This window comes from Oncorhynchus gorbuscha, linkage group LG23 (genome assembly GCF_021184085.1).
Source record: "Oncorhynchus gorbuscha isolate QuinsamMale2020 ecotype Even-year linkage group LG23, OgorEven_v1.0, whole genome shotgun sequence".
Taxonomy (NCBI): domain Eukaryota; kingdom Metazoa; phylum Chordata; class Actinopteri; order Salmoniformes; family Salmonidae; genus Oncorhynchus; species Oncorhynchus gorbuscha.
The window spans coordinates 38,559,379-38,578,346 of NC_060195.1; the positions used below are offsets into that span (position 1 = coordinate 38,559,379).

The following is an 18,968-nucleotide window of genomic DNA, read 5'->3' on the forward strand; positions in this document are numbered from 1 at the left end:
TCAACAATACACACGTAACACAAACAATCTTACACAAAGACATGATGGGGAACAGACGAACAAATACATGTAGATTGATTGGGGAATGAAAACCAGGTGTGCCGGGAACAAGACAAAACAAATGGATACATGAAAAATGGAGCCGGTGACGTCGACCGCCGAACGCCGCCCGAACAAGGAGAGGAGCCGACTTCGGCGGAAGTCGTGACACTAACTGATAATCCACAGTTTTCCCCTTGAACAATGTTCAACCACATAGTTAGCTCAGATCTCAATTATTATGAAGTTAACTGTCACAGAATAAGGTTTCTAAATAACAGGCCAATCTGTAGTGTATTAGGACCTAATTATTTGAAATGGTGAAATTATTGCTTCGGGGGTCATTTTATTTCCATAGTGTCACGATCGTCGTTGGAATGAAGTGAGGACCAAAGCTCGGCGTGGTGAGTGTTCATCATATATTTATTAAACAGAGAACACTAAACAAAATAACAAAGGAGAAACTAAATTAAACAGTTCTGAAAGGTGACATACACATAACCAAAAATAATCACCCACGAAACACAAGTGGGAAAAGGCTACCTAAGTATGATTCTCAATCAGAGACAACTAACGACACCTGCCTCTGATTAAGAACCATACCAGGCCAAACTCAAAACGCAACACAGAAAAAGGAACATAGACAGCCCACCCAACTCACGCCCTGACCATACTAAAACAAAGACATAACAAAAGAACTAAGGTCAGAATGTGACACATAGCAATTTCCTACCGTCCCCGCAAGCGCCTATTAACATCTAGTAGGCTTGCGACATGTTTGGGCGCTGGAAATGGGGTTGAGGATGGGCTTACACCGCAAGCTACGGCTCAGAGGATCATGGATTCAATTGTTATTATTTTTTTATTTTCTGTTTTATCCCTACCCCAAATATGAACCCTTACCTTAACCACGCCAAATTAATACCTAAATGGTTCATTTTATCCCAAACCATAACCATTAACTTAACAAGTGCACAATCCTCTCCTTTGTCTTGATGACGTTGAGGGAGAGGTTGTTATCCTGGCACCACCCTGCCAGGTTTCTGACCTCCTCCTTATAGGCTGTCTCATCGTTGTCAGTGATCAGGCCTACCACTGTTGTGTCGCCAGAAAACTTAATAATAATAATAATATATGCCATTTAGCAGACGCATTTATCCAAAGCGACTTACAGTCATGTGTGCATACATTCTATGTATGGATGGTCCCGGGGATCGAACCCACTACCCTGGCGTTACAAGCGCCATGCTCTACCAACTGAGCTACAGAAGGACTGATGGTGTTGGAGTCGTGCTTGGCCATGGAGTCATGGGTGAACAGGGAGTACAGGCGGGGACTGAGCATGCACCCCTGAGGGGCCCCTGTGTTGAGGATCAGTGTGACGGATGTGTTGTTACCTACCCTTACCACCTGGGGCGGCCCATCAGGAAGTCCAGGATCCAGTTGCAGAGGGAGGTGTTTAGTTCCAGGGTCCTTAGCTGAGTGATGAGCTTTGAGGGCACAATGGTGTTGAACACTTTAGCTTTAGTCAGTGAATAGCATTCTCACGTAGGTGGAAAAAACACACAATAGCACAATTGGTTAGCAGCCGATAAAATGGCAGCCATCTCTTCCGGCGCCATCATTTATCCCCTACCAGCCTGAGGATCTACACTGGGTGGGCCTAATATGGGCGTAAAATAATGGCTTTACCTTGGTCGAAAAGAAGGGCTCGGAGTGCATTCGGTTATTCTCCCCTTTCTTCTCCTCCACGGGAGAGGAGGTGCTGGGGAAGTGGACAGTTTCAGATTCTGACCAAACTGCAGGTGTTCTCAGTGTGCTGTCACTTCATGGCCTGCAAAGGGGCCTGGAGAGGGAGGAGGAAGGCACCAGCCCCTGGGATGTCTCCTTCCAAGGTTCTGAACAAGAGAAATGACACGAGCCCCTGGGATGTCTCCTTCCAAGGTTCTGAACAAGAGGAATGTCACCAGCCCCTGGGACGTCTCCTTCCAAGGTTCTAAACAAGAGGAATGACACCAGCCCCTGGGATGTCTCCTTCCATAGTTCGTAACAAGAGGAATGACACGAGCCCCTGGGATGTCTCCTTCCAAGGTTCTGAACAACAGGAATGACACCAGCCCCTGGGATGTCTCCTTCCAGGGTTCTGAACAAGAGGAATGTCACCAGTCCCTGGGATGTCTCCTTCCATAGTTCGTAACAAGAGGAATGACACGAGCCCCTGGGATGTCTCCTTCCATAGTTCTGAACAAGAGGAATGTCACCAGCTCCTGGGATGTCTCCTTCCAGGGCTCTGAACAAGAGGAGTGACACCAGCCCCTGGGATGTCTCCTTCCAGGCTTCTGAACAAAAGAAATGGAACCAGCCCCTGGGATGTCTCCTTCCAGGGTTCTGAACAAGAGGAATGACACCAGTAGCATCAGCACATCGGAGTTCCTGCCTCACACAGGAAGCGGCGCAGGTCCTAATCCAGGCACTTATCATCTCCCGTCTGGATTACTGCAACTCGCTGTTGGCTGGGCTCCCTGCCTGTGCCATTAAACCCATACAACTCATCCAGAACGCCGCAGCCCTTCTAGTGTTCAACCTTCCCAAGTTCTCTCACGTCACCCCGCTCCTCCGCTCTCTCCACTGGCTTCCAGTTGAAGCTCGCATCCGCTACAAAACCATGGTGCTTGCCTACGGAGCTGTGAGGGGAACGGCACCTCAGTACCTCCAGGCTCTGATCAGGCCCTACACCCAAATAAGGGCACTGCGTTCATCCACCTCTGGCCTGCTCGCCTCCCTACCACTGAGGAAGTACAGTTCCCGCTCAGCCCAGTCAAAACTGTTCGCTGCTCTGGCTCCCCAATGGTGGAACAAACTCCCTCACGACGCCAGGACAGCGGAGTCAATCACCACCTTCCGGAGACACCTGAAACCCCACCTCTTTAAGGAATACTTAGGATAGGATAAAGTAATCCTTCTCACCCCCCCCCTTTAAAATATTTAGATGCACTATTGTAAAGTGGCTGTTCCACTGGATGTCATAAGGTGACTGCACCAATTTGTAAGTCGCTCTGGATAAGAGCGTCTGCTAAATGACTTAAATGTAATGTAAATGGAGTTCTCTGCTCCCAGAAGAGGTTCTGCCAATAAGGAGGCACTTAGCCTACATGTATATACTGTAAATAGTTCCTCAATAAAATGTCAAATTAATACACTTGATCAATAATGGGTTATTGAGACGGGTATAAAAACACATGAAATATATATTTTTTTAAAGTGACGTTTTGGTGCAGTATATTGTATGTGAATGTGTTATGTGGTCTGACACATAACATTTAGCACAATGTGCTCCTTCAGAAGCATGTCAGAAATGACTCAGAAGTGGAATAATCATGGCAGCAAAGGTGTTTAAATAAAAGGTATGTAGTGACTCACTGTGTGTGTGTGTGTGTGTGTGTGTGTGTGTGTGTGTGTGTGTGTGTGTGTGTGTGTGTGTGTGTGTGTGTGTGTGTGTGTGTGTGTGTGTGTGTGTGTGTGTGTGTGTGTGTGTGTGTGTGTGTGTGTGTGTGTGTGTGTGTGCGTGGCTAAGGAAAGTTCCTCGATAATTGCGTGTCCTTTTCAAACAATGCAGAGATAAAGATAAGATAAAACATGTAAAATAGTGACACAGTGAATAACAAATAAAACATAATGAGTGAAAATAGCGTGGCTGTATACAGGGAGTAGAAAATAACATGTCTACTGTACATACAGTACAGAGAGTACTGAGTAGATATGCAGTGGTACGAGATAATTGAGATAACTATGTACTGTACAAATAGGTAGGGATAAAGTGACTAGGCAACAGGATAGATAATAGACAGTAGAAGCAGCATATGTGGTAATTGTGAACGTGTGTGTGTGTGTGTGTGTGTGTGTGTGTGTGTGTGTGTGTGTGCGTGCGTGCGTGCGTGCGTGCGTGCGTGCGTGCGTGCGTGCGTGTGTGTGTGTGTGTGTGTGTGTGTGTGTGTGTGTGTGTTTGGGTGTCAGTGTAAGTATGTTTGGGTAGAGTCCAGTGTGTGTGCGTAGAGTCTGTGCAAGAGAGTTCGTGCAAAACAGGGTCAATGCAGGCATAATGACTCCGAATTATTTTAAGTGTACTTGTTAGTCACACATTTTCATATGCTAGCTAGCTGCTGACTGGAAGGCAGCTATTTGGATTTAGCATTACAATATTTGTCGTCCGACGCATCATAAAAAATGAATGGAAATGCAAACCCTGTCCTTTAAGGCATATTATGTAAATAACTCAAATGCTAATGACGCCAAGAAAATGCCAACATATTTCAAGGAGGCATTTGGGTGTCATATTACGACCTATTAGCACACTTTCCTTATTAAATCGAGACCCCCCACATCTTCCACGCAATATGCTGCAAGGTATCATTCATTTAATAGCGCAACCTCAATAATGCATATTAATAAAGCCAAGTCCAACTCCAATAATACGCAACAGCACCAAAGAGATTGACACGCTAGGGATTACTATTCAGTAACTATCCACCTTAAAGTATCAGCTTGATATTATATTACTTGACTCAGATTGCCATTTAATCATTGCACCTTAATTGATTTCCTTATTCTTACCCACAAAAATATTATTATTAAATTACACTATTATATTTAGGCAATAAGGCCAGAGAAGGTGTGGTATATGGGCAAAATACCACGGATAGGGATGTTCTTATACACAAGTGCCTGGACACAGCCCTTAGCCGTGGTATATTGGCCATATATCACAAACCCCAGAGGTGCCTTATTGCTATTATAAACTGGCCACCAATGTAATTAGAGCAGTAAAAATAAATGTTTTGTCATACCTGTGTTATACTGTCTGATATATCAAGGCTGTCATCCAATCAGCATTCAGGGCTGGAGCCACCCAGTTTATAATTATTAGTATTATTAGTATTGTTTTTTTACTCCTTATGTATCTGAAATGAATGGATGGGTGTACGCAATACTATATGGTTACAGCATGACCTGTCAACCACATTTCTTACTCATATTCAGTCATTTCAGATCTGCAAGGTGTGCTCAACGAAGAACCCCAAGGGTAGAAGCATAGGGTTTCCACTAGGAGGAAACCCAAATACCAGGATGTAATATGCCCACTATAATGTCCTCCATTGGTTGGAGATTAGGCCTTGATGATAGGCTGATGGATATCAACTTCCTGGTTAATGTACCCACCACCATCCTTCCAGTCATGGGTCAGCAAACAGCAACCAAACATCCCTATCCTTTCCAGAGGTAACAGGAGAGCAGGGATTAGACAGCTGAGGTGAGCCTCATTCCAACAGTACCCTATAGCAACCCTGTGTCCTCCACTAGGCGATCATATTAAACACACAATCTCCAGGGGAATTTCACACATCAAGTGGGATCATAGGCTCCAGAAGGTGGAACGGGCAACGGAACACACATGTCAGCAGTGTCTGTGAATTACCCACCTTAATTTAGAAGCCAACTCACCATTTTAAGGCAAAGGTTAGTGTCACATTCTGACCTTAGTTCCTTTATTATGTCTTTGTGTTAGTTTGGTCAGGGCGTGAGTTGGGGTGGGTAGTCTATATTATTTTTTCTATGTTGTGTTTATGTGTTTGGCCTGGTATGGTTCTCAATCAGAGGCAGGTGTCATTCGTTGTCTCTGATTGAGAATCATACTTAGGTGGCCTGTTTTCCCCATTTTAGTTGTGGGTGATTGTTTCTGTTTTCTGTGTCTTCACCATACAGAACTGTTTCGTTTTCGTTCGTTCTACTTGTTATTTTGTTTTTGGTGTTCAATGTTAATAAATTATCAACATGGACAGGTACCACGCTGCATATTGGTCCGATCCTTCATACGCCTCGTCTGAGGAGGACGAATCGTGTTACAGTTAGCTTGGGCAGGGCATCCATCACGATGACCGCGTCTCTCGTCTTTTGTAATACCCAGGAAACTGTAGCTGACTAAACTCAACTCCACGATTTACGATGGAGTTGAGTGGCGACTGTGGACAGACTGGAGCCCCCGACGTCACATAAAATGAAGTTTTTATCAAAAACGGTCATGTGTAATTGCATGCAATCCAATGGGTGCTGGAATCAAATTAAGTTTTGACAAAAACTTAATTTTATTTGACATTGGAGCTCCAGTCCGTCCACACTAGTCATTGCTCAACTGCATTGTAAATGGTGTATTTTAAGGGAGAATGGAAGCACACTCATTCGGTTCGCCTAACCAAACTGAAGGATGCTGATGCCTTAATGAATAAGGAACCTGAAGTCGTATTACCAGGTCCAAACATTGCAACATTGGGAGTCGTTTTTAAATTAGTGTTAAACCAATTTTATATACAGTATGTAGATTGTATACATTTGACTGGAAGTGCTCTTGGAACAGTTGAGTGTTTGGATTAAAATGAGAGACTTTCTAGAAGAACTGAAGATGGGTAACCAGGTAAACAAGATGATGATCGCAAATCTGGACAGGTAAATGGCTAGAAAGCCCCAAAAAACAGCAACCTACATTCTTAAGAAGCAAGAGGACCTTGGGATTTGGCTTACAATTGGGAATTTCACTGGTCTATATTGCCTACTGGTGCATAATTATGAAGAAAAGTATATGGCTGGTGTTCAAAAAACAAGTTAGAGAAATCATGTCAGTCATAGAATTTAAATTGCAAAGCAATATTGTAATGAGTGGCAAAATCAATTAATCTGTAATCAATATCTGTGGTGAGATATTGGAAGGGATGCATGGTAGTCTAGTACTGACCTGAGTTGGCCTCTGGATTGGTTGGAAACCTTAAATTATATTTATGAGCAGTTTTTTCTTTGAGTTGGAATAAATGGACTTTGAATACCTAATAACCTATTCGAATGTGACTTCAATGTGTGAACAATACAAACGCAACTGATAACACCGGTTAATTGTAATCATGAAAATAATTAATTTTCCATCTAATATTCATTTTCATCTAATGTGTTAGTGGTTTTGACTGTGGAGCTATAACCTATTTCAGTCAATACAAAGCAATAATGCTGTTTGAGTTAACTCCGGTTTTATGTCCGCTTTTAAAATTGTGAGGTTTGGGGAAAACCTCTGTGGGGAATCTCAGGGTAAGTCTAATTACCTTAATGACAGCTTGGCACACTTGGCATTGTCTCAACCAGCTTTATGAGGAATGCTTTTCCAACAGTCTTGAAGCAGTTCTCACAAACGCTGAGCACCCATCACTCTCCTTGGTCAAATAGCCCTTACACAGCCTGGAGGTTTGTTTTGGGGTCATTGTCCTGTTGAAAAACAAATGATAGTCCCACTAAGGGCAAACCAGATGCTATGGTAGCCATGCTGGTTAAGTGTGCCTTGAATTCTAAATAAATCACAGACAGTGTCACCAGCAAAGCACCCCCACACCATTACAGCTCTTCCTCCATGCTTCACGGTGGGAACCACACGTGGAGATCATCCGTTCACCTACTCTGCGTCTCACAAAGACGAGGTGGTTGCAACCAAAAATCACAAATTTGGACAGATTTCCACCGGTCTAATGTACATTGCTCGTGTTTCTGGCCCATGCACATCTCCTGTTCTTATTGGTATCTTTTACTAGTAGTTTATTTGCAGCAATTCGACGATGAAGGCCTGATTCACACAGATTCCTTTGAACAGTTTATGTTGAGATATGTCTCTTACGTGAAGTCTGTTAAGCAGTTTTTTGGACTGTTATCTGAGGTGCAGTTAACTCTAATGAACTTTTCCTCTGCAGCAGAGGTAACTCTGGGTCTTCCTTTCCTGTGGCGGTCCTCATGAGAGCCGGTTTCATCATAGCGCTTGGTGTTTTTGCGACTACACTTGAAGAAACTTTTAAAGTTCTTGAAATTTTCCGGATTGACTGACCTTCATGTCTTAAAGTAATGATGGACTGTTGTTTATCTTTGCTTATTTGAGCTGTTCTTTCCATAACATGGACTGTCTTTTCGCAAATAAGGCTATTTTCTGTATACCACCCCTACCTTGTCACAACACAACTGATTGGCTCAAACACACTAAGAAGGAAAGAAATTCCACAAATTAACTTTTAACAAGGTACACCTGTTAATTGAAATGCATTCCAGGTGACTACCTCATGAAGCTGGTTGAGAGAATGCCAAGCGTGTGCAAAGCTGTCATCAAGGCAAACTTTGAAGAACTACTTTGAAGAATCTCAAATATAAAACATATTTGGATTAGTTTAACACTAGGTTGGTTACAACATGATTTCATATGTGTTAGTTCATAGTTTTAACGTCTTCACTATTGTTCTACAATGTAGAAAATAGTAAAAAATAATGAAAAACCCTTGAATGAGTAGGTGTGTCCAAACTTTTGACTGGTACTGTATATGCACATGTTCAAACTTCAATTGCACGTGAAAGGAGGCCTTAAATTCTGTAGATCTGTAGAGGTCCCTAATGATATTTAGCTTGCGAACTATAGTACAAACGATGAATGACATTACAGCTTATTGTGGTAGACTTACATGGTTAGCAACTCCAAACAAACAGCCTTTGACCATGATTGGAATCAACAGGGTGAGTGTATGTTTAATATTAAAAGCCAAAGTTTTAATGGGCTAATGCAATGCACAGAAATTGCACTTAGTACAGTACTGTATAGCAAATCCAAGGCACCCTGATGCTAAATAAGTACAACCACGATAGTAACAATGATCAGGATAATACAGTACTAACAAAGCCCATCAATTAATCTGTTTACATTGTCCATTACTCTGTGAGCCTATGTTTTTCACGTGGGCAAGGGCTCACTAAAAGCAACGGATGGTGCAGCGGTGCCCGTTCAGCACTCAGTGGGTGGAGAAAGGAATATCTCCAAATGTCAGGTTTTGAATTTCATAGGAATCTGACACCCACGTTGATCTGTAATCCTGGCTATTACAGAGCTTTAGTTTCATCACTCGGGTTGCCATGCACACACAAACAGGTGGCTTAGAAACCAGTCTTGGGAGAGTACTGCAGCACCAGGGTACTTTATAGTCATGGCACCTTGTTGATTTGTTTGAGCACAAGCTGGCGGCATGTTGCTGTGTGTTCTCTCCTATGAATGATGTACTTTAAAGACTATAGAGGTTCTACTGTGTACATACATTACCAGTCAATTACTATCTACTCATTCAAAGATTTTTCTTTATTTTTACTATTATCTACACTGTAGAATGATAGTGAAGACACCAAAACTATGAAATAACAATCATGGAATTTTTTACCTTTATTTAACTAGGCAAGTCAGTTAAGAACAAATTCTTATTTTCAATGACAGCCTATTCTGCCCCTGGGGCAGAACAACAGATTTGTCAGCTCGGGGATTTGAACTTGCAACCTTCTGGTTACTAGTCCAATGCTCTAACCACTAGGCTACCCTGCCGAATCATGTAGTAACCAAAAATGTGTTAAACAAATCCAAATATATTTTATATTTGAGATTCTTCAAAGTAGCCACCCTTTGCCTTGATGACAGCTATGCACACTCTTGGCATTCTCTCAAACAGCTTCATGAGATAGTCACATGGAATGCATTTCAATTAACAGGTGTGCCTTGTTCAAAGTTCATTTGTGGAATTTCTTTCCTTCTTAGTGTGTTTGAGCCAATCAGTTGTGTGACAAGGTAGAGTTGGTATACAGAAGATAGCCCTATTCGGTAAAAGACAGAGTCCATGTTATGGCAAGAACAGCTCAAATAAGCAAAGAGAAACAACAGTCCATCATTACTTTAAGACATGAAGGTCAGTCAATATAGAAAATGTCAAGAACTTTAAAAGTTTCTTCAAGTGCAGTCGCAAAACCCATCAAGCCCTATGATGAAACTGGCTCTCATGAGGACTGCCACAGGAATGGAAGACCCAGAGTTACCTCTGCTGCAGAGGAAAAGTTCATTAGAGTTAACTGCACCTCATGTTGCAGCCCAAATAAATGCTTTACAGAGTTCAAGTAAAAGACATATCTCAAAATCAACTGTTTAGAGGGGACTGCGTGATTCAGGCCTTCATCGTCGAATTGCTGCAAAGAAATAACCGCTAAAGGACACCATTAACAACAAGAGACTTGCTTGGGCCAAGAAACACGAGCAATTGCCATTAGACCGGTGGAAATCTGTCCTTTGGTCTGTTGAGTCCAAATTTGAGATTTTTGGTTCCAACTGTCTTGTCTTTGTGAGACGCAGAGTATGTCAACAGATTATCTCTGCATGTGTAGTTCCCACCGTGAAGCATGGAGGAGGAGGTGTGATGGTGTGGGGTGCTTTGCTTGTGACACTGTCTGTGATTTATTTAGGATTCAAGGCACACTTAAACAGCATGGCTACCATAGCATTCTGCAGTGATACACCATCCCATCTGGTTTTTGCTTAGTGGGACTATAATTGGTTTTCAACAGTGCAATGAAACAACACACCTCCAGACTGTGTAAGGGCTATTTGACCAATAAGGAGAGTGGTGCTGCATCAGATGACCTGGTCTCCACAATCACCTGACTTGAACCCAAATGAGATGGTTTGGGATGAGTTGGACCGCATAGTAAATGAAAAGCAGCCAACAAATGCTCAGCATATGTGGGAACTCCTTCAAGAGTTTCCAACTCCTGTTGGAAAAGCATTCCAAGTGAAGCTTGTTGAAGGAATGCCAAAGTGTGCCACGCTGTCATTAAGGCAAAGGGTGGCTACTTCGAAGAATCTAAAATCTAAAATCTATTTTAATTTGATTAACACTTTTTTGGTTACTATGTGCTTCCATATGTGTTCGTTCATAGTATTGATGTCTTCACCATTATTCTACAATGTAGAAAATAGTCCAAATAAAGAAAAACCCTTGAATGAGTAGGTGTGTACAAACTTTTGACTGGTACTGTATGTCTGCATGGCCGCAACTCAAGACCTGTACCTATGCCTTTTGCTAATTCTACTTTTAAACTGGGAGAGCTTTTAGTTGAATGGGGGATGACTCAACCCTACCCATCTCTACTCTGAGTGGAAGAAAGGTTAGGTCAATGTGAATTTAACAAGACCAAGAAAATATTGCAAGACTCCAGATGAGAGAACATAGAATTCCATTCTCTAATCTGTCAGTTAAAGTTTAACAGGCAACAAGGATCAACTGAATGAACTACTAATTCCGCCATTTTATTTGCTAATGGTGGCCAATATCCTGCTTCTCATTTTCAATTGCAGTAAATTACATCATTGTCATGTTGAAATATCGACACAAACCCATACATGATGTAGCTACAGTATTAATACAGTACATGGGCAATACAATGTTGGAGGAAAGCCTTTATAAGGTTTGAACTAGATCAACTGGTTGCCAGTGATGGGTTAACGTAATGTGAAACCGGTGCAATCTGGTTAAGTCTAATGTGTCAATGATGTGATAACAGAGGTACTCAAGAAATACCTGACAATGGTAAGTAGGTCTACACGTTATTCTTTCCATTCACAACCAGCACTGAAGCAAAATGCAATGTCTATGTGTAGCCTAATGAAAGCCTACCCTAGATGGATGTCGCCGTATATATAAAACATCTATGGATGTCACCTTCAAAATGATTCATTCAACCACATAAGTACACAAAAACATGCATGGCAAATTAAAATGTAGGTCAGAAATGGTAAAAAAATTTTTTAGCAAGGCAGGTATAGAGGTGGTCATAAAAGCTTAAACTTGGTATCCTTTTCATGGTTGTGGGCTGAGGCTGGGTTGTCGGCTATATTCCAGTAAACTACTCAAGAAGACGCTATTAGACCGAAAGGGGAGGGATGAACAAAGACTCACTGGACCGCGTCAATAATAATCGCTCTCTTTCGGTCAGAACGTGGGACGTTTCAGAAGGGAGCTCTCCATGTGATTGATTCCGTGAGTTTCTTCATCAGCGGCAGGCAAGGCAGCTGCAGTTCCCCTCATAAACACACTCATAAAGCCAGTGTGCAAGAAGGAGCAAGGACGTCCCTTTTCGCAAGCAAACCGGAGATGCCAAGCGTGTGCACTTAATATAATAGTCTGCCATTGCAAGATAACTTCATTTCCTTGAGTCTTATTGTCGTTTTTGGAAGATTCCAATCGCCGGACAGGTAATTATGAGCACGGACGAAAACCCTGCTGTCGGGTTTACTATGTTGTAGGACTATAACGGGGCTCTCCACTAGCAATGGTGCTGAAACCTGCCTTTGATGAACAGGGAAGTGGTTCTGTATCACCGCGATCATTTCCATGTTGCGTTCACAAATGCAACGCGTTTATTCATCGGTTATATGTTGAAATTCACTTATAATCTAAATGCATATGCTATTCTTGCAATAGGCTAAATAAAATAAAAACGGTATGGTTATTGTGCATGAAAGAACACCGTAGGTTATAGGAACCGTACGAACATTGATCGGAGATTGACAAAACATTTGGAATCGTAAAAAGATACATTCTGTGTCGGCTACTGGAAGATGGAAGTTTTCATATATAGTACCAGTAGCAGGTATATAGTTTCATAACCGAAGAATTATGAGGGTTATGGTGTTTTGGTCATCATCCTTCACCTCTGTGCTACTCCAGATACATTTGGAGACCTCAAAAAAATAGTTTTGATTTTCAGGGTCGGTGAAACCTTTTTGACTTTGAGTAGCCTACCAATAAGAACACACGTTGCTTCATAATTTGCATTATCCCTAAACAGAAATGATCACATTTGATGTTTTAGGCAACAAAGAAAATCCTACTAAGTAGGTACAGGACAAGTGTGACCATATTGTCATTTGTGCTCGTGACAAACGGTACATGCATGATTGTGCGCGCCTCTATTTTATGTTCGAGCTCTGGTAGCCTATAGCCTACTGGCCCTTGGTGTCCTTCCTATTCAATTACTGATATCAATGAATTGTTATGGAAATACGGCTGAATATCGTTTTTAAAAGATTCCTCAGAGTAAAGGGTTTCGGTTAAGACGAGTTACAAGTTTCAGTGGGAAACTTAACACTGACCGCTTTTCATTTTTTTTACTTCAGATCTGGCAACAAAGGACTATTTCTCCTGCTGGAGACCTCGAGGATAAAAAAAGGCAGGAATTTAAAGCCATTATCATGGATTTTGTTATGAAGCAAGCTTTGGGAGGTAAGTGTACCTTACGCTACTACTGCCTGTTGACACCATACAGCCAGTCTATGGATCTTGTCTATGGGGAGATAGGGGGGAGCGTGATCATGCGTGTCAGACTATGGGGCATGATGGGGTCCGTTAAAACGACTGAAACAACTTTTTTTCATGTTGGTTAATGTTTTTTGGGGGATAAACAGTTAGCACGTTGTACTGTTACCTTTTTATCACGTGTATAATCTGCCAATGTGCACTTGGAGTAATAGCTATGCCAGTTGATCATTGAAGGCGAGATATGTTTCTTTGTGAAATTTGAGCACGGTAATTTATACATTTAGAATGTTTGGATGTTTATTGATAGATTATGTCAAACGGATCATAACATTTTGAATAAACACTGTTTTGGTTATGCGCAAATGCGCACTGCCACTACAGCGGTTAGTCCCTTTTTTTGCGCGCTCTTGCATTTCAGTATCGGAAGACGACACATTGCACACGTTATGAAGCCCGAACCCTTAAAGAACTATTTACTCTACCACGAAGGTGAGCTGGAGCATAATGGTTGAACATGTTGAGTGGTATCCTACCTGTAGCCTTTCCAGTGAGCACCGTAACAAAACACCAGTTTGGCTGTGTAACTGATTGTTGCCGATCATAATCACTGTGCAGTACAGTACATCCTGACTATTTGCAGCACTGCTCCTCATCTTGACATGCTGACTACACATTTCCCAGCTGCGAAAGCCTAACCAACTGCAAATTCAATCTTCAACAATTTCATTAGTGCACATTAAATATGCATGATTTTCTCTTGATAATTGTTTAATTAACATATAGAGTAATGTATTTTTTTCACGAATGTAACAAATTGATCCCGCTGTATCATCAAGATGCTAATCAATCTAGTGGATGGTGAAGTAAGTGTCTTGTATGGAGAGGTGCTAAACCTAGAGATAGACTGTCATACAGTAATACACACACACACACACACACACACACACACACACACACACACACACACACACACACACACACACACACACACACACACACACACACACACACACACACACACACACACACACACACACACACACACACACACACACACACACACACACACCAGTGTCCCTTGCCGCCCCCAAAAACGTGACTTACCATTTGCATCCCCATTACTCGTGTCATCGGGGGCTTTTTACAGCCGTGTGTTCTGAGTCACGATGATGGATATGCGGGAGAACCAACCCTGGCTGAGTAGGTACAGCAGGGGGCACAAAGGAGGGATGGGATTCGTTTCATTTAACAGATAACACACTAAAAACAAATGGTTCTTTATAGTCCCAATTAAGGGTTATTTAGCTTGTAACCATAGCGGGTTATACAAGTGCTCATAAGATTCTAAATGGAAACTGTGTGGTGCTATAACGAACAATGTTCTAAGGTTCTATAAATAACCATTAAAGGAGCAATGCAGACAAAACCGTAATTTTACTGTAAATCAAAAATCCATACTATGAGGTCGAAATTACACTGAAATTGCTTAAATTAGGATAATGCCCTTTTAGTGTAAAGAGCTTTTTGAGAAAAAAAAACGCCTGGAATTTCAGCCTGTTCAGGTGGAATGGAGTTTTTGGCCCACAGCATGACATCACAATCTGTTTTCTCCTGACCAATGACCAGTCATCTTTTATTTGTAGACATTTCCTCTTACTTTGAAGGGGTAAGTTGGGTAGGCTCTAGATTCTAGATCAGTGGTTCTTAACCTTGTTGGAGGTACTGAACCCCACCAGTTTCATATGCGCATTCACCGAACCCTTCTTAATTGGAAAAATAAAATGTGATTTTATTAACTCAAAACATAGGTATATATTTTACTGGTGCACAAAATGAACCGTGCATCAACATCACTGTGTTCAAAGAACAAAATAATCAAAACATGATTTTCACACAAAAACAAAAACATAATAATGAATATTTACTGCAAATCAGTGTGACTTCTGCTGTTGCCTTTCAGAGACCAGTTCAGAAATGCGCGGCTTCACCTTGGCAAGTGCCACACTCATGTCATTTTCACTACAAAGTCTGTTCCTTTTCTTCGTTTTTATGTCCAGCATTCTCAAAGGATTGCTCACAAAGATATCTTGTAACAAACGGTATGAAAATCTCCAGAGCTTTCTTAGCAATAACAGGGCACGTTACCACGTTACCACGTTACTACGTTACGTTGTTGACACCAAAACGTTGAAAGCGTTGTTGTTCTGAAGAGTTGCTGTTGAACCTGGCTCTGCTGAATTTCAATGATTTCATCGAGGTATTCATCATTGACATCTGTTGTCTCAACACTAAACGTGAACGGCTGTCTCACCCATGCTGGATATGACTCTCTTGTAGGGAAGTATCCGTCGAGAGACTTTGCGAGCTCATCTAAGTGCGTGTCAATTGCTTGCTTCAGTTCAGCGGGTACAGAAATGTCTCAGATTCCAGATACATCTTCGATCTTACTTACACAGTCGTCCAGCAGGGAAAGTTTGCGAAGTTATCGTTCTCTGTTCGTCGTTTCCATAACGGTAGCTTTTTTTGAAAAGCCTTCAAGTTTTCCTCCTCTTCGATGATGTTGACTCCACCGCCCTGCACTCCACCGATGATTGAGAGCTGCGAAGATATCAGCCATGTATGCTAAAATGAGAATGAACTCAGGATTTTTGAAGCAATCTGCATGACAATGTTGGTGCTCTTGCAAAAACAGGGCTAATTCCACACGCACGGCAAAAACACGATTCAGCACGTGTCCCCGGCATAAAGATAGAATGGTACAGAAGTACCTCGAATTCAGAGCCCATTTCTTTACACAGCTCACTGAAGATGCGGGGCCTCAGAGCACTAGTTCGCACATAGTTCACGCATTCCACTACAATTTTTAATATTTCTGCTAGTGTTGGTGGCAAGGTTTTTGTTGCCAATGCATGCCTGTGCAGAATACAATGCGTAACAATGATGTGTGGTGCATCGGCTTTCACTAGCGCACCAAAACCAGACTTTCTTCCCAGCATGACTGGAGCTCCGTCCGAAAAACTGCAGAAACCATATCCCACGAAAGATTGTTGTCTTCGAAGAAGTCATCCACAGGTTTCTTCACATCGGCTGCCTTAGTTGTTGTTGTAAGAGGCTTACAAAATAAACAATCTTCCTTTATCAAGTCGTCTTTCACATAGCGCACGAATACAGCAAGCTGGCTTAGATTAGAAATGTCTCTGGTCTCGTCGAGTTGAAGGCTGAATTTTGCCGGGCTTGAAATCAGATCTGCAACTACTTGAGCCAAGATGTCTTTGCTCATGTCCTCTATTCTGTCGCTGATGGTGTCATTTCAAAGAGGAATTTGGGATAACTTAACTTCAGCCTCTTTTCCCAGCATGATATTTGCCATCTTCAACACAGCTGGTTTTATGAGTGTTTCACCAATGGTGTGTGGTTTGCCCTGCTTTGCCATCAGGTAAGCAACTTCGTACGATGTTGTGAGGATCGGTTTGTTGATGGGTACAAAGCCGAGAACAGGCAGAGTAGCCTTTTCATCGAATCTGGCTCTCTTCACGTTGAATTCAGCAAGCATTGTGTTCTTGTATTTTCCATCTCCACGCAGAAGTGTTCTCTTAGTTTTGCCGGTGCAGGACTAGAATTTCTTAACTTGGCATTGTAAATCATGCAGTTAGGACACTGACTGCCATCATGTTCTGTTATACATGTAAATTTATATTGTACATATTCGTCCGAACACGTTCTTTTTTTGCTCGACATAGTAAGTATGAAGGGATTAAAATATTAAGAAAGAAATCACAAGACGTACCATCACAACAGTCACAAGTCGACTACTGAGCGCACCAAATTCCCTGTAGCACTGATAGGCCAACCGATGTAGCGTGATCACCTGCAGCCAATGATGGCCAAGCGGGGCGTGTCATCACGAATCATATGAGTCGGGTGTGTGTCTTGACCTCCGCCGAACCCCTGAGACTGACTCACCGAACCCCTGGGGTTCGATCGAACCCAGGTTAAGAACCACTGTTCTAGATGATCCTATCTGCCAATAAGTGCTAAATATATTTACATTTGTATCACACCCATAACGATCAGACTGAGCATTTCAATGGCAAAAAGAGGATCATGGAAATAAATTATTAAAATGATGAAAAATATATTTTTGTGAAATAAACATGATTTATAAATAAAAATACTGCATGGGGGCTTCCGCTATGGTAACAACCCTTTTTGGGACTATATAGAACCCTTTTTATGGTTATTTTAGAATCTTTATAGAGAATATGTCATGCAGGTGAAAGAGGACCCAAAAGCGACTTGGCGAAAACAGAGTCTTTAATCCAGTAAAGTAAATACAATCAAAAAACACAACTTTCACTCGAAATGACGAGGACAAACTGGAGACTCGATCTTGAACAGCAGGTGAACAGCAGGTTGCCTCGGGAAGGCACTTGAACCAAACAGACTCAGACACCTGCTCACCACGCAGCATCTGAGGAAAACACGACACGACAGGGCGATACACAAGCACAGCACGGTGAATTCTAGACAAGGAACCGACAGGGCAGAAACGAATAACAAGGAGAGAAATAGGGACTCTAATCAGGGAAAAGGATCGGGAACAGGTGTGGGAAGACTAAATGATTGATTAGGGGAATAGGAACAGCTGGGAGCAGGAACGGAACGATAGAGAGAAGAGAGAGCGGGAGAGTGAGAGAGGGAGGGGGAGAGAGAGGGATAGAAAGAGGGAAAGAACCTAATAAGACCAGCAGAGGGAAACGAATAGAAGGAGAAGAACAGGGACAAGGCATGATAATCAATGACAAAACATGACAGAATAGTTCTATAAACAGCCTTTCTCAATCTCAAAGGTTCTACTCCCTATATACTGAGTGTACAAAACATTAGTAACACCTGCTCTTTCCATGACATAGACTGACCAGGAGAATCCAGGTCAAAGCTATGATCCCTTATTGATGTCACCTCAATTGATGTCACCACTTCAATCAGTGTAGATGAAGGGGAGGAGACAGGTTAAAAAAACATGTTTAAGCCTTGTGACAATTAAGACATAAAATCAAATATATTTATATAGCCCTTCGTACATCAGCTGATATCTCAAAGTGCTGTGCAGAAACCCAGCCTAAAACCCCAAAGCAAGCAATGCAGGTGTAGATGCACGGTGGCTAGGAAAAACTTCCTAGAAAGGACAAAACCTAGGAAGAAACCTAGAGAGGAACCAGGCTATGAGGGGTGGACAGTCCTTTTCTGTCTGTGCCCGGGTGGAGATTATAACAGAACATGATAATAATAATCACAGTAAATAATAATAAATAATAATCACAGTAGGTGTCGAGGGTGCAGCAAGTCAGCACCTCAGGAGTAAATGTCAGTTGGCTTTTCATAGCCGAACATTTAAGAGTATCTCTACCATTCCTGCTGTCTCGAGAGAGTTGAAAACAGCAGGTCTGGGACAGGTAGCACGTCCAGTGAACAGGTCAGGATTCCATAGCCACAGGCAGAACAGTTGAAACTGGAGCAGCAGCATGGCCAGATGGATTGTGGACAGCAAGGAGTCATCATGCCATGGACATGGATTGTGTATACGTATAGCCATATAGCCATGTTATTTTTAATCTTTCTTTTAATTTGTTATTTACTGTGACACATTTTTTATTTGTGTATGTAAGTAAGTATTTCACTGTTCATCTACACTTTGTTTTCTACAAAGAATGTGACGAATAAAATTAGATTGGA

The 18,968-nt window shown here is 42.0% G+C and overlaps 1 protein-coding gene across 1 annotated transcript in view; it reads left to right on the forward strand.

Moving 5' to 3' along the window:
• Positions 1 to 11,870: 11,870 nt before the first annotated feature.
• LOC124011449 (complexin-1-like) overlaps positions 11,871 to 18,968 on the forward strand; it is a 45,078-nt gene continuing 37,980 nt past the window's right edge. The window contains exons 1-2 of the mRNA XM_046324847.1: positions 11,871 to 12,166; positions 13,091 to 13,196. Of these exons, the coding sequence (XP_046180803.1) occupies positions 13,166 to 13,196 (31 nt within the window). The 5' untranslated portion in view covers positions 11,871 to 12,166; positions 13,091 to 13,165. The remainder of the gene's footprint in view (positions 12,167 to 13,090; positions 13,197 to 18,968) is intronic.